The 15858-nt window shown below is 40.6% G+C and overlaps 1 protein-coding gene across 1 annotated transcript; it reads left to right on the forward strand.

The window, feature by feature from the left end:
* The first annotated feature begins 495 nt into the window (after window positions 1-495).
* Window positions 496-15162, forward strand: ZSCAN23 (zinc finger and SCAN domain containing 23). The gene is made up of 4 exons (XM_012539192.3): window positions 496-625; window positions 7200-7684; window positions 7931-8078; window positions 8434-15162. Exons 2-4 carry the CDS (start codon window positions 7277-7279, stop codon window positions 9045-9047), a joined length of 1170 nt encoding a protein of 389 aa, XP_012394646.1. The 5' UTR covers window positions 496-625; window positions 7200-7276; the 3' UTR covers window positions 9048-15162.
* Window positions 15163-15858: the final 696 nt, after the last annotated feature.

Consider the following 15858-nt stretch of genomic DNA (forward strand, 5'->3'; position numbering starts at 1 on the left):
CCAGCTCTAAGGTCCACTGATAGGGCCTAGAAGCAATGACCTATCCCAGTAGCAATGAGCTTATCTATTTTTCAAAATCTAGATCCTGGTCTCTGTATATTATTCTCCATTAAAAGGAACCATGGCTTCATGGAGCAATGGTGGATTCCAGGTCTAAGGCAGAAAAAGTGTAAAATGAGCCTGGAATATCTCGTGCGAGAAAGTAAAGTGCACAAAAACTTTCTTTGCAGGAAACTTTCTTTGCAACTGATAAATGTAGAAGGAATGTGCCTTAGGTTCCTCATCTGCTAAATGGGGATAATTATACCGAACTCACAGGACTGTTAATGTAGAGTGAGTTAGCATGTGTAAATGAGTTAGTATGCGTAAAACATTATATTAGCTGTTATTACTGTATATTAACCCCCTTGGAAGAGACTATGACACTTAGCGCCTCACTACGCCTGGAAGGGGATTCAGCCTGGCGACCACAGAGGTGTGAAAACCTCCGGGCTTACTAGAAGGAACGCGGCCTGAACCGCTGTTCCCCCGAAGAGAGGCGGTGTGACGCACTTCCGGCCTTTGTAGTCTATCATTATCCGGGCTGCGGTTGTCAAGGATTCAGAGGTGGTGCCACGGCTACCCGGTGAGCTTCGGAGTCTGGTTGCTGCAGGGCCTTCGGGAGGTCCGGGCTGTGCGCTGCGACTCTGGACTGGGCGTGGGGAGGAGGCAGCGGGTCTTCTTGGCCAGAGCTTGGCCGGACAGTTGAGGAGCAGAGGAGGCTGCCCCTGAAACTAGAAGGGCCCCGTTAACCGAGTCAGCGTCCTTGCCCCCACCCCCATCCCCTTCGTCTGTTCCTGAGCCCTACAACCACTCCGTCCTAGCCCCCGTGCCCCTCGGAACTCTCCTTCCCCGCATCTAAGGGTAAGGGTAGATTCGGATATCCAGGATGGTTTCTACCATTCTCGACTGGGGGCTTATTTTAAACAACGAGCAAGGATAGTTTTATAACATGCCACAGGCACTCTTAGTCTGATTCACTCAAGAGTGTACAGGCTCTTGCCACCTGTTGATTTAAAAAAAACACGAATATTTAAATAGCACTTATGTGTCAGCCAGCACTGTTCAAAGCACTTTCCAAATATTAACTTATTTGCTTTTCATAACTCTATGAGGTAGGCACTGGTAGTATGGAACTTCTCCCTCCTCCCGCCTTTATTTAAGGTCCAGGAAGAAAATGAGATTAAGTAACTCACCCCAGTTGATACAGCTGGTAAGGGGTGTAGTCAGGATTCAAATCCAGGGAGTCTGGCTTCAGAGTCTATTTTCTTAAACCCTTTGCTATGCTGACTCTCTCTTTTTCTCTGTATTAGCTTTACAGTCACAACCCAGGAAGTGAGTTCCCTTATTTGAATCTGGTCCTACCCCTTTTCTACCTTAGTAATCCTGAACTTCTAGTTAGGATTTAAGATTAGAGAGAGGTATATACCTGAAGACATGTAAGTCTGTCAGAGTGTGTCTGCAAACCTGATGAAACAGCCATTTCTTTTGTGTGTGTACATGTGTTTCCCCACCCACTCACTGGTGTGGTGCTTTGAGCAATAGAAAAGATGAGTCTTGGCCCTAAAGGTAGGTGGCAGCTGTTGATCAAGCCACCCTTGTACCAAAAATTGTACATTAAATTGTACATTATCTCATTAAAAGGTGGTTAATTGGCATGTTTCATATGTGCTGTGCCCTTTGTGCAAAACCACCTTATAAGCATTACCTCATTTAATTCTCTCAAAGACTTTGCAAGGTAGTTGTCCTCATTGCATACATGAGGAGATTGAGGCTCAGAAAAATCAATCAGGTAACTTGCCCAAGATCACACTGTTAGTAAGTCAGAATTCACAACCAGATCTGCCTATCTATGTTCTCTGCTGCCTCATACTATCTTCTACTTAGCTTAGTTAATAGGAAAAATATGAGCTACGTCGTGTGTGTGTGTGTGTGTGTGTGTGTGTGTGAGTGAGTGATTGCAGATACATAGAAAGGATACATTCCAATTTTTAACAGTGTCTGTTTCTCAGGAGTAGAACTTGGTGAAGGAATTCTAAATTCTGTACTTTTGGGTTTTTTTTGTTTGTTTTAATAAGAGTAGACTGGGATGGATGAGGAAGACATCAGGGAGGATGTGAGATTTTAATCAAACTGCAGAGATCGGGTAGGGTTTGAATAATGCAGAAGGCAAGACCAGTGACATGGAACAGGGACGAGAAAAGCCTGGTTAAAGAAACGCCTAAGTAGAGCTGGCAGTTTCTGCATGTGGAATATAGGAAAACAAGAGTGGGGCCAGACAGTGGAAGCTAGAAGTGTAATTGGTCTTTAGCCAGGCTTGAGAGTTTGGGATAGGTAGTGAGGAGCCACAGATGGTGACATCAGAAGTGAGGGTAGGGGGATGTATTACGATGAAGGCACCTTTGCATTGCGTGCTGCTTTGTCTTCACTACATGCATATCCTTGGTAAAGAGCATTGCTCCACAGGAATGATGTAGATTTAAGGGTGTTGAGCTTGCCAAGGCTCTAGGAGACACCAGCTTTAAAATGCAGATGTATTTTTTAAGGTAGGGGAGATTATTATGTTAATTATATACCTGGCATATACAATGGGGTGGTGATCCTGGATGGGAGATTAGTAGCTGTATGCTTGTGACCAGGAGGGCAGGGTTATTAAAAAAAAAACTTGGGAAGCCTTTCAGAGACAGTGGCTTCAAAGAACTAAGATATGCTGCTGTGAAGACCTGGGTATTCAGGCCACCAGATAAAAGCAAATTCAGGGGAGGGAAAGCAAAAGGGAACCTAGGATATACAGAGAATGGAGGGAAATTGATCTTAGTGAAACTGAGTAAAGATTTGAAACACCATATACCAGAAATGATTTTCTATTGGCAGAGCTCAAAGCTTTAGCTGCATTGTCTGTGAATAGAAAAACTTTGACTTGAAACCAAGGTTGTTAGGCAGCAGATAGGAAGAAGACATTTTTCAGGGGCCTGGAAGGTTGAGAAAACAAGTGGTTGTTTAATTCTTTGAACCCATGCTGGGTTAACCGAGTAATGTGAGAGCACATATTCTTAATTTACCGATTTGATATTTGTACCCCCCAAATTTCTCACCCTAGAGCAAGCTCAGCAGACCATGGTTCATGCTACCATCATATCTCCCCTAGATTATTACCGTAGCTTCTCTTCCTGCATCTGCTTTTCCCAATAGTCTATTGTCACAACAACCAGTTATGTTTTTATATTAAAATTGAATAAAATTTTATCACCCCTCTGCTCAAAACCTCCTCCTCATCTCTTAGAGTATGAGGCAGAGCCCTTACGATGGCTTTTCATGGTCTGTTCCTAACTTGACTTCATCTGTTCCTGTCCTGTTTGCTTCCTCTATTCTAGCCACATTGGTCAACTTACTGTCCCTTGAAAAATGCAGGCATGCTTCTACCTCCAAGAACTCAGTGTTCCCTTTGCATGGAACAGTCTTTCTCCAGATAGTCATGTGACTTGCTTCTCACTTCCTTCAGGTCTCTGCTCAAATAACGGTTTGTCAACAAGATTTTCCTTGACTACCCCACATAAAATAGAGACCTTTCTTCTCCCTTACTGCCTATCTCCTTTACCTTTATTTTTCTATAAAGCATTTATCACTACTTGACATATAATTATTGTCTGTTTCCTATGGCCCCCTTTCCTCATCCTGTCCCCTTCTTACCCCCACGTAGAGGAGAGAGAGTGGTGTAGTGATTGAGACTATAAATTCTAGAGTTAGCTTTGCTGGGTTTGAATTGCAGCCTCACCACTTACTACCTGTGAAGCACTGCATGAATGACTTAAACTCTTTGTGCCTCAGTTTTCCCATCTGCAATATGGGGGTAATAATAGTACCTTACTCATAGTTGCTTTGAGGATTAATTGAGTTAATATATGTAAAGCGTCCAAAACAGTGTCTGGTAAATTAAAAGCACTATAAATGTCAGCTATTATTATATTGCTGTAAAAATGTAAATTCTTTGAGATGAGAAAATTTTTTTGTTTGTAGCCTAGAACAGTACCTGGAATGTGGTAGGCTCTGAGTAAATATTTGCTCAATGAATGAGTGGAATATGAAAAGTTCTGACAGAAAAAGATAATGTGGTGGTCAGAGTGGTGGTGAGTTGGGGGAAAACATGAACTCAGGGATCCTATCTTTTGAGTAAAAACCCTCTCCATTCTTCCTAGGGTGGTCTATAGAAGTCAAGCAAGCCAAAGATGTTAGAAATTTGTGAGAGGATAATGTTCACAGGTTATCCAGAAGGATGCTGTCCCACACCAATGTGGGTTTTTTTGTCTTTGATAATTATAACCAATAATGTCAATATGAATTTAACTTTTCTTCTAGTTGTAGTATGATCAGTGTTCACTTATAATTTAAATAATCTACCCTTGGTTTTTTAAATTTTGCGATGTATGCCAATACTTAAGAATAGTGTAGGGTTATTTTTACAGTGAATTACAATAATTTTACTTAAAACAAAAACATTTTAAAACTATAGGTCATGATCCCTTTGTGGGTCGTGAAATCTATGTAGTGGGCTATGACCAGGGTTTTTTGTTTTTTCATTTTATGAAATAGGATTTAAAAAATAAGAGTATGTATCACATAATGTAAGGGTACATAGTATTTTGTAAAAAAAATTATTTGTATATGTGTATCTCACACATGCACAAACGTATTCATAAGCACATGTATGTGTGTTCTGGTCACAATATACAATGTTTCTTACTGAGGGTCCTGGTCAAATAAGTTTGAAAGCCTCTGCCCAGAAATGGTGCTTGGCAGCTCATGCAGCTCAATATCAAAAAAACAAACGACCCAATCCAAAAATGGGCAGAAGACCTAAACAGACATTTCTCCAAAGAAGACATACAGATTGCCAACAAACACATGAAAGGATGCTCAATATCATTAATCATTAGAGAAATGCAAATCAAAACTACAGTGAGGGGGCTTCCCTGGTGGCGCAGTGGTTGGGAGTCCGCCTGCCGAAGCAGGGGACACGGGTTCGTGCCCCGGTCTGGGAAGATCCCACATGCCGCGGAGCGGCTGGGCCCGTGAGCCATGGCCACTGAGCCTGCGCGTCCGGAGCCTGTGCTTCGCAACGGGAGAGGCCACAACGGTGAGAGGCCCGCATACCGCAAAAAAAAAAACAACAAAAAAAAACTATAATGAGGTATCACCTCACACCGGTCAGAATGGCCATCATCAAAAAATCTACAAACAAGAAATGCTGGAGAGGGTGTGGAGAAAAGGGAACCCTCATACACTGTTGGTGGCAATGTAAATTGATACAGCCACTATGGAGAACAGTATGGAGGTTCCTTAAAAAACTAAAAATAGAACTACCATATGACTCAGCAATCCCACTACTGGGCATATACCCTGAGAAAACCATAATTCAAAAAGAGTCATGTACCGCAATGTTCACGGCAGTGCTATTTACAATAGCCAGGATGTGGAAGCAACCTAAGTGTCCATCAACAGATGAATTGATAAAGAAGATGTGGCACATATATACAATGGAATATTACTCAGCCATAAAAAGAAACAAAGTTGAATTATTTGTAGTAGGGTGGATGGACCTAGAGTATGTCATACAGAGTGAAGTAAGTCAGAAAGAGAAAATCATATGCTAACACATGTATATGGAATCTAAAAAAAAATGGTTCTGATGGACCTAGGGTCAGAACAGGAATAACAGACGCAGATGTAGAGAATGGACTTGAGGACAAGGGGCTAAGCTGGGACGAAGTGAGAGAGTAGCATTGACATATATACACTACCAAAAGTAAAATAGATAGCTAGTGGGAAGCAGCCACATAGCACAGGGAGATCAGCTTGGTGCTTTATGACCACCTAGAGGGGTGGGATAGGGAGGGTGGGAGGGAGACGCAAGAGGGAGGGGATATGGGGATATACGTATGCATATAGCTGATTCACTTTGTTATACAGCAGAAACTAACACAACATTGTAAAGCAATTATACTCCAATAAAGATGTTTAAAAATAAATAAAGTATGTACTAGAAAAAAAATGGTGCTTGGAAATCATTAGGTCACATAATTATTTTTCTTTCAGAAAATTGCCTTCATTAATTACTATCCTGATTAAGATTTAAGTGGTCATAGACGTTTGTCTCTTTATTAGCGCTTATTTTATTTTACATACGATTGCCCACTCTCCATCCTCAAGGAACTTCAAAGAGAAACAATTTCCAAGAAATTGAAGAGCAGGAAAGAGCTAAAGTTCTGTGTTTTAAAAATATTAGAACTAATATTTCCTTCATTTTCATATCTATGGACCAAGACCACTCCAGTTGACTACTTCCTGATTCTTTCACCTTAGTGTTTAGATCACTAGGATATTCATTTAATCTGTCAGTAAAATTTATAAGAAAAATAACAATAGTGGTAATTTATAATACTTTCGAGTTTACCAGACTGCCAGCTTCTTTGTGCTCTTTATCTGTGATCTTATTTTATTTCTATATCAACCTAGAAAGGTAGACAAGGTTGGCTTTAGGATCCCTATTTTACAGATCGAGTAGACTAAGGCTCAAAAGATGAAGCCCAAGACTGTGCAGGGAGTCCCTGGAAGATCAGTCTCAATCCCAGATCTTCCCCACTCCAAGCATACATCTCTTTCCTCCACACCTCACCTGATGTGAAGGACTCTGCTTCTCTTCCCCAAGCACATTTTTTTGCTCCTCATTGTGTCTTTTTATCTTCTTTACTTTCCCTTCCACCTCCTTTTTCTTTCCTTTCTCTCTTTGATTCTTAGTGTCTTCTGTGACCACTTGGGCCCAAAGTGTTTGTTTACCCCCATTCATCTAAAAACTGACTATGAGTGCAGTATCTTGGCATTCAAATGGAAACCCAGTACATCCAAGCTGATTTATTTGAGCTGATTCATTCAGGATGATCAAAATGGTCCCTTCCTTCAATAAAACTCAGGGCGGGGGCGGTGTTGTTTTGGTTTTGTTTTCCTTCCTATATTCATCAGTATTTGAATAGTCCTTATTAATTATGCATTTATATTCTTCATTAGATGAAGTTACTGATTTTAGTATAAGTACTCCCAGTGCCTACCAGCAGACAAGATTTTCTACATTTTAATACTTTTTTTTCCTGCAAATTATTTTTTAGATTTTGGGATTTCCAGAAGAAAAGATCAAGGGGGAATTATCAAGAATAGATTCATTTTCTGAATAGTTAAACCTCAAATGACCACAGCCTTGGCCCTTCAGACTCCAGAGATGCAGGAGGGACTTATAGCAGTGAAGGTAAAAGAGGAAGAGGGAGACCATGCCTATGGGCAAGAATCTGGCCTGTCAAGAGATAACCCTCACACCAGAGAGATCTTTCGTAGACGCTTCAGGCAATTCTGCTACCAGGAGACACCTGGGCCCCGAGAGGCTCTTCGAAGACTCCGGGAACTTTGCCATCAGTGGCTGAGACCAGAGATGCACACCAAGGAGCAGATCCTGGAGCTGCTGGTGCTGGAGCAGTTCCTGACCATCCTGCCCGAGGAGCTCCAGGCCTGGCTGAGAGAGCACCGCCCAGTGAGTGGAGAGGAGGCAGTAACTGTGCTGGAGGATTTGGAGAGAGAGCTGGATGAACCAGGAGAGCAGGTGGGAAGATGGGCGAACAGGGGTTTGTACTTGTATGATCAAGCATGGGGTTTCAGTGCAGTAAGAGGAGGAGGAGGAAAAGATGGATTTCTTTATGCCTAACTTGATCTGTAATAGGCTCTTAATCTCTCTGCCTTTTTTTCTTTGCCAGTTTGTTGAGCCTTCTTTTCCTATCCACTGGTCTTGAGAAGGCCTTGCAATGTCTTCTCTGATATTTCGTTCCTAACTGTCCTTGATTTTTACCAGGTCCCAGTCCATGATCATGAACAGGAAGAGCTTGTGAAGGAGAAAGGAACTCTAGGAGCAGCCCAGGAGTCGTCTGGTGGCCAGCTCCAAACCTTGGAAGAGCAGCCTCAGTGGAACTTGCGAGGCATGTGCCCGGTTCAGGAGATTGGTGAGGATTAGAATTTCCTCAGGAAGCCTAACTCATTCCCTGAATGGTCATTGATTCAGCACATTTACTTAGTATCTGCTGTGTGCCAGGCACTGAGCTGGGTACGGGGGAAGCAGTGATGAGGAAGGTAGATGTGGTTCCTGCCCTCAGGAAGTTTACAGTCTGGTGGGAGACGCAGACAGTAAGCAAGCGGTTACGATACACGGCATCTTCTCCTGAAGTCCTGGTATAATTGTTGAGAGTGGGAAAGTAAACAGAAAATGTGTTGCTTGTCCCTTTCCACCCACTCTCCTGACCAGTTTTTTTCTTTCTTCTTTGGAGACATAACATTCATGCCATCCATTTACTATTTCAGATGATGAGGCTGGGACTTGGAATGTGGAGTTAGCCCCAGAGAGGGATCTGTCTAAAGAAACGAAATCTCGTGTGGAAGTACCTGAAAAATTGAATGGTAATATTATTCCAGTGCCTGAGTGTGGAGAGACCTGTGACCATGAAGGCAGATGGGAAAGGCAACGGGTAAGCTCTTCAGTGGAGAGACCCTATATCTGTGGTGAATGTGGGAAAAGCTTCACCCAGAATTCCATCCTCATCGAGCACCAGAGAACGCACACGGGCGAGAAGCCCTATGAGTGTGATGAATGTGGGCGGGCCTTCAGCCAGCGGTCAGGCCTCTTCCAGCACCAGAGACTCCACACTGGGGAGAAGCGCTACCAGTGCAGCGTTTGTGGTAAAGCCTTCAGCCAGAACGCTGGGCTTTTCCATCACCTCAGGATCCACACGGGGGAGAAACCTTACCAGTGCAGTCAGTGCAGTAAGAGCTTTAGTCGACGTTCTGTCCTCATTAAGCATCAGAGAATTCACACTGGAGAAAGACCTTATGAATGTGAGGAATGTGGCAAGAACTTCAGTTACCACTGCAACCTTGTCCAGCATCGGAAAGTCCACCCTGTGGCTGAATCCAGCTAGCTCCTTGGAACAGGTAGGGCAAAATTTCATGATGTCAGACCACTAGGCATGGTAGCAAGGGTCCTGGTTCTTACTTTGTCTCTGAGAGAACAATAAGAGATTAATCCTCTAGTATAGGAAGCTCCAAGGAAGACCAGTGAAAACGTTCTTATTTTTATGCTGAGAGATGCATAATATCTTAAATATATCTGTCGGAATCTCTTTGGTCAGTGACATCCATACTTTGCAATACTGAATATTGTGTTGACTTCATCAACATAGTCTCACACACATCTGTCCCAAAAGTCTTCTACATGTACTTCAGGAAAACTCCTTCATCCTAGTTTTTAAAAACTTTAAAAAAAAAGTCTTAAAAATTATATGCAGCCTGAATACAAAATGTCAAAGGTAGCACTGAGTATTTAAAAATTAATTTAAAAATAATTGCAGTAAAATCTGTAATGTAAACTATTAGATTAGTTTCCATTCACATAAGATAGGATAATTTGCTTTTAACCTACAAAAGGGGGCAGATGAATCCTCCCATAAATATACAGAAGGCTTCTCCCTGTAGAGGTTTAGTAATTCAGCCTTCAGTTTAGGAACCAAGGTATTGAAGCAACCATATATTATTAGTAGCTCAATGGCTAGTCATAACAAATATTGCTCATGATTTTAAATTTTGCAAAGACCAAGACACTTAGCTAAAAATCTGATATCTCACTTCAGATATTTATTGTGAAAATATAGGCCTCATTGTATTTTTCCTGTGACTTATGAGCATTTTGGGGTTTTTCTTTATTTAAACTTTTGTTATAGAAAATTTCAAACATATACAAAAGTAGACAGAAAAGTATGATCAGTCTTGCATGTTGATTGCTTTTTATAACCTCCATGCCTCTCAGCACTACCTATTGATTATTATCAAGGTCATACATAAAAAGATTTCTTTCCCTTAACACTGACTGAGTGTTAAAAAACTTTATACTAAGGCCAGGAGACCAAAAAAATGAAAAATCTATGGTGATAACAGTCTGGATTGGAATACCAAATACACACACAGGTAACTTAAGAGTAATAGAAACGCTCTAAGGGACCTCAGAGATCACTTCTGCATGCCCTTATTTGACAGATATGGAAACAGAAGCTCTAGGAAGTGACTGTGTAAGATCATACAGCTAGTTAATGGAGCTGGAACTAAAACCCTCTCTCCTAATTCCTAGTGCAATGCTCTTTCTACTAAGCCACTGGAAGCACTGTGTTGCCATATAGAATTTAGAGCACTTATAAGGCACTGAGGTTTTGCTTTTTAGCTCAACAAACCCTCCCATCTATATGTTTCAATAAATGTACAGCCTATTTAATTTACAGTGGAGTTCCAGGAAAGATTCCTTCCACTTATCTCTCATTTGAGGCATTTTATTTTTTTTTGTAGTGAGTGATTATTTTTAACTTTAAATTTTAATTTACTTAGAAGGAGTTTTTTAAAAAAATTCTTTCTTGACCTGGTTCTAATATCGAAACAACACTGAAAAAAGGTCGCTATCTTTCCCTTATAGGTAGTCATTTACTAGTTTCTTATGTATCTTTCAGTGTTTCTTTATATAAGTACAAGAAAATATGAATATATAATCTTATTCCCTTGTTACACAGAACGATGGCATACTATTTATATTCTTCTACACCTTATTTTCATGAAACAATATAATCTTTAGAGATTTCTGCATTATAACAGAGGGCTTCCTTATTCTATTTACAAGTTGACAATATCTCATTTGTTGGTGCTCCATAGTTCAACATACTCCTACAGATGAAAAATCACTACTTCAAAATGTTATATATTGTTTCATTCTTCTCCCCAGTTTAGTCCAAGTCAAACACTTTCTATTTAAAAGCTAACAACATCCACATGAGCTAGGAAACAAGGTTTGGATGACTAGAATTACACATAATGCTTCTGTGGAGAATGGAGAAGTGATAGGTGGTATTTTTCAGTTTCATGTATTTTGTTCTGTTTTATATTCTTAGACCTAACATTTGAAACTATTTGTGTCACTACTTGTGACTAATTTTAGGTATTATCAACAATCATAGAAGAAAAAAAGTCTTAAATGTCCTCAAGAGTATATTTTATTGTCTTGAGGTTTAAATTATATCCAAGAGAAATACATAGGGATTTTAGGATGAAGTTAAGGAAAATATAGTAGATATAAGTTTGAAATAAAATCAACTTCTCAAAAAAACTCAACTTCTCAAGTTAAATATATATTCCATATAGTGATATAGTACATATACTATTACAATCTGAGTTCATAAGTATTTTAAATGTTTCTCCAATATGCTGAAGCAGTATGTTTGGATAATTCAATTATATCAGCTCTTAAAAGGTTTAAAATATGAGCAGATTAGTATTTTAGAGGATGAATTTCTAATGGACTGAGTTTTTACACTTGCAGTTGAAGGTTGGATATTTGGTTTGTTCTGTGCCTGTTTTTTGTTTTGTTTACAGCTTCTCAAACATTCTCAATTTTCTCAACAACTGGTAAAATGCCAAGAAACAAAATACATTATATATGCTGTAGAGACAGATGTACTGCTTAGAATGCAATGATGGTTAACACAATTAAAATGACTGACAGTTCACCAAACTAACTTTCCTTGTTTTCTGATACTAATCGTACTAATTCTCTCATGCTAATTCTTTTATCTAGGATGCACATTCCTCATTATGTGAGAAATAATATTTGTCTCAACCTATAGACAGTGGCATGTAGACTTTGACTTCTTCTGTGATTATTCCAGTCTTCCTGGCCAGAAGTCCTTAGTTGTCTCCCTTTTGCATTTCTAAATTTCCCTCACTTCTCCTCTCTTTTCCGCCCTGGCTCCTTTTATTCAGCCTATGAAGTCTCTAGTATTGATCTCATTTCAGGTGTTCCCTGGACCAGTATCCATCCCTCCCTATCCCTTTGAAAAGTTCAGTCTGAGAGAGCAGATTTTGGTTTTATGGTTGAGCAAGGTGTAAGAAATATTGATTCAAATCCAATTAAATAGCCTTACTGGTTCTTGAAGGATAGTCCAGCACCCCTTTGAGCACTGTTAGGACAGTGGACACTGCATCAAAAAATGGCTAAGTATCTTGCAACCAAAACCTGCCTAGAGCTGTAGATAGAGCCCTGAAGATTCTCTTTCACTATAATTTTGAGTTGAAGGTCAGGATAACAGGAGAATCAAGTCTCTGTCCATATTTTGTATTTGGAAATGACTCCTATTTTCTATATCTGACAATACTTTTCTTTTAAAAAACATAGTTATAATTTATAGTAGAAGATTGTTTTATATTTTTCTAGTAAGACAAAAATTATCTCTGAGGAAATTTTAAAATAAAAATAGGTCAAAATTATTGTAAAATATAAGTATTTTCTGTGGAAGAATTTTGAAATATAAAATATATATGAATATACATGTGTCATTGGTTAAATGTTGAATTAGTAATTGAGAGAAACGTAGATTCTTTGCAGAGGGAGGTGGAGGACAGAGGAAAGTGTTTTTGGCACAGGGAATAGGGTGAGGCAAGACCCCCATTTTAAGATATGCTCAAGAGCCAGGGGTTTTCCAGTTTGGGTCACGGAGTTCCTGCAAAGAAGTGCGGGAGTGGGAGATTGTAGGTGAGGGCCAGATTGAGAGAGCCTTGAACACTTTCCTAATGCATTGAGTCTTTGTTTGATAAGCAGTATAGAATCATCAAAAGTATTTTGTGTGTGTGACGGGAGCTTTTTACTATAGAATCAGAGAATATTGAGCTTTAAAAAGAAAATTTGGAGTTTCGCTCACTTCATACCTACATGAGAAAAGTGAAACCCAAGTGGTTAAGTACTTATAGTGATCTTTCTAGTTTTTAATCACATTGTTTTTTTAAAACAAAACTATGAACAAAGATCATCGTGAATTATATGTAGTTTCATGGACACTTAGACTTGGAGCCCTGAGACACATTTTAGGCATCTGCAAAAAACAAATGGGATGGAAAGAGAAAAAGGATGGACAAAATGTGAGAACATGAAAAGGAATTAGACAGAAAGCAAAATGAGACACCAAAACTCTGGCCAACAATGGTGACCAAAGAGAAGGAAAAATAAGATAGATGCAGAGACAGCATTACCAAGATAAGTGCTTCATCTTCACAGTACTTATTAGAAATTCCTCCATCTCAGTTGTTCCAAGTGTCTTAGGTACAGGAGTCTCAAGCAGTGAAAATAGTCTCACTGCCTTCGCTCCTCACTCATTTTAGTACTTTCCATAAAAAGGAGAACAGGGAGAAGAGCACAGTCTATAAATTACTCTGTGATGTTTTTAGGTCTCTCTGGACCCACATCCAGATTTCCATGCCAGCTACCTTAGCTTTATGATGAAGCCACTGTTTCTTGGTGTATACCTGCATTAGAATCACCTGGGCTGTTTGAAGTGCAGTTGCCTGGGCCCCACCCCAGACTGACTAAATCAGTGGTTAGGTTACTCAGAGGGACCCGATTATGCAAAGATTTAAAACAGTGGGGAGCAAGCCGACTTCTGCCCCTCTTGTTGGCGCTTCCCTTAGGTGGATGTTCATTATTGCTTCTGACGCTGGAAGTTAACTGACAGTTGGTACCTTAAGAGACTGCAGGAGAGGGACCCTGAAGGCTGGGACGTCAGAGGACCGGGTCCTAAGGGAACCTAGGGTTGCGAGAATCCGGTGAGAGTGGCCAGGTGTCCTCAGTGGAGTAGAAAGATATTAGCCCAGACTGAGTGGCTGCTGGACCCTAGAGGTTACAAGCCCTCGTCGATTTTCCTGCCTGAGCCATTAGGAGGAAGCCAAGCACGCGAAGGCGTGCCAGGTTGCCAGATCAACCACTGAGATAACAGGTCCTCCAAGTTTCCTAGAGAGGCGGCTGAGGAGCCAGCGGAGATGCGGTCAAGCGTTGTGACTTACTTCCAGTTCCTGGTGTGAGCTGTAGCCCAAATATCCCGTTTCCGTTGATGCTTCCCGACTCTGGTCAGGTATAGGTGGGTATCTGGCTCCTCCCCACGCAGGATGCTCTGTACCTCTGCAAAGACCTTGGGGTTGGAGTTTGGGGTGTTGCCCCCTTTCTCCAGGACTGGCTTGGGTTCTTCTCCCTTGCCTTACATAGATCCCTCAGGATCCGACTCCCTTTTCCATGTCGGTGCTTCCGGACGTTTCAGAGATGCAGAGAACTGAACACAAATGCTGTACAGAGCCTGGTCTGTGCAGACTACTTGCTTCTCGAAGGAGACATAGGTTCACCAGCGGGGAGCACCCTCCGGTGTCCATCGGCTGACGGATCCTTAAGGCTAAAAGATGGTTTCTTATACCTTACCTGAATTTATCTGAGTTTTTCAATTTTCATTAAAATCCGTTATAGTAATGGTCATGATTACATATTTGTACCGTAGAAGCTTAGCTCTTTTAAAAAGTATTTTACTATAATGTGATCCTCGCAATTTTGCAAAACAAAGCTAAGTGCCACGTGAATTTCTGTGGCTAAGAAAACATTAAAGAGTGTGGTAGGGGAAGGTAGCACCTCATTACTGCCAGATAGAGGTAGAAGTCCAGGTTCCCCACCTGATTTACATTGAGCTCCTCCTTACTGTTGGGTAGGGGTAGGAGTTCTGGATTCCACATGGTCACCACAGACACTGTGTGAGCGCAGACTTGTTATTGCTGGGTGATGGTGAAAGTCCTGACTCTCTACTGGCCCTTTTCTGGCATTGCCTCAGTGTCACCCTCCCCTACTTCCCCCGCCACAGTAGTTTCAGAGAAAACCAGCTGAAACCTAAGGTTTAATTAAGATCCAGTCTCATAACAATACAAAATGTCCACATTTCAATAAAAAATCACTCAAATACCAAAAACCAGGAAGATCTCAAACTGAATGAAAAAAGAAAATTAAAAGATGCCAACACCAAGCTGAGATGTTAGAATTAATCTGACAAAGCAACCACGATTAAAAAAAAAAGTTTCAATGAGAAATTGTGAACACATGTAAAAAAAATGAAAATATAGACAATGAAAGTATGGAAAGCCTCGGTCAGGAAATAGAAAGTCCTAGCAAATAAATAGAAGATATAAAGAAAAACCAAATGGAAATTTGAGAACTGAAAAATATGTTCTCAACAACAGAATGGAGAAAAAGCATCTGTGAGGTAGAAGATAGAACAACAGAAATAACTCCATCAGAACAACAGAGAGAAAATAGACTGGAGAAAAAAATATATAAGGGAACAGAATGTAGTAGGCTGAAAAAATAGCCCCTCAAAGGTATGTTCACTTCCTTATCACCAGAACCTATAAATATTACCTTATTTTGCAGAACAGTGAATATTATTTTATATGGCAAAATAAGTGATTGAGTTAAGGATCTTGAGACAAGGAGATTATCCTGGATTATCCAGGGTGGTCCAGAATGCTATAATAAATATCATTATAAGAGAGAGGCAAAGGGAGATTAGACACAGAGAAAAAGGTGATGGAAAGATGGAGGCAGAGATTGGAGTGATGTGGCCTCGAGCCCAAGGAACACCGAGGCATGACCAGCAAGCAGCTCCAGGAGATGGAAGAGACAAGAAACAGGGTCTGTACCCCAGAGTCTCTGGAGGGAACACAGCCCTGACAACACCTTGAGTTCAGACTTCTGGCCTCTAAAATTGTGAGAGAATAAATTTCTGTTGTGTTTAAGACACAAATTTGTGGTAATTTGTTATAGAAGCCAAAAGAAACTAATACAAAGAACTTCAGGGACCTGTGCAACTATAGAAAAGATGTAATGTTCATGTCATT

Source organism: Orcinus orca, chromosome 10 (assembly GCF_937001465.1).
Source record: "Orcinus orca chromosome 10, mOrcOrc1.1, whole genome shotgun sequence".
In the NCBI taxonomy this organism is placed as follows: domain Eukaryota; kingdom Metazoa; phylum Chordata; class Mammalia; order Artiodactyla; family Delphinidae; genus Orcinus; species Orcinus orca.

What these genes read in the sequence shown, in the direction of transcription:
- ZSCAN23 (XM_012539192.3), top strand. Translation starts at nt 7,277, where the DNA reads ATGACCACAGCCTTGGCCCTTCAGACTCCAGAGATGCAGGAGGGACTT. An exon ending in TGGATGAACCAGGAGAGCAG is followed by an intron (nt 7,685 to 7,930) that starts GTGGGAAGATGG and finishes GATTTTTACCAG; the next exon opens with GTCCCAGTCCATGATCATGA. An exon ending in GTGCCCGGTTCAGGAGATTG is followed by an intron (nt 8,079 to 8,433) that starts GTGAGGATTAGA and finishes TTACTATTTCAG; the next exon opens with ATGATGAGGCTGGGACTTGG.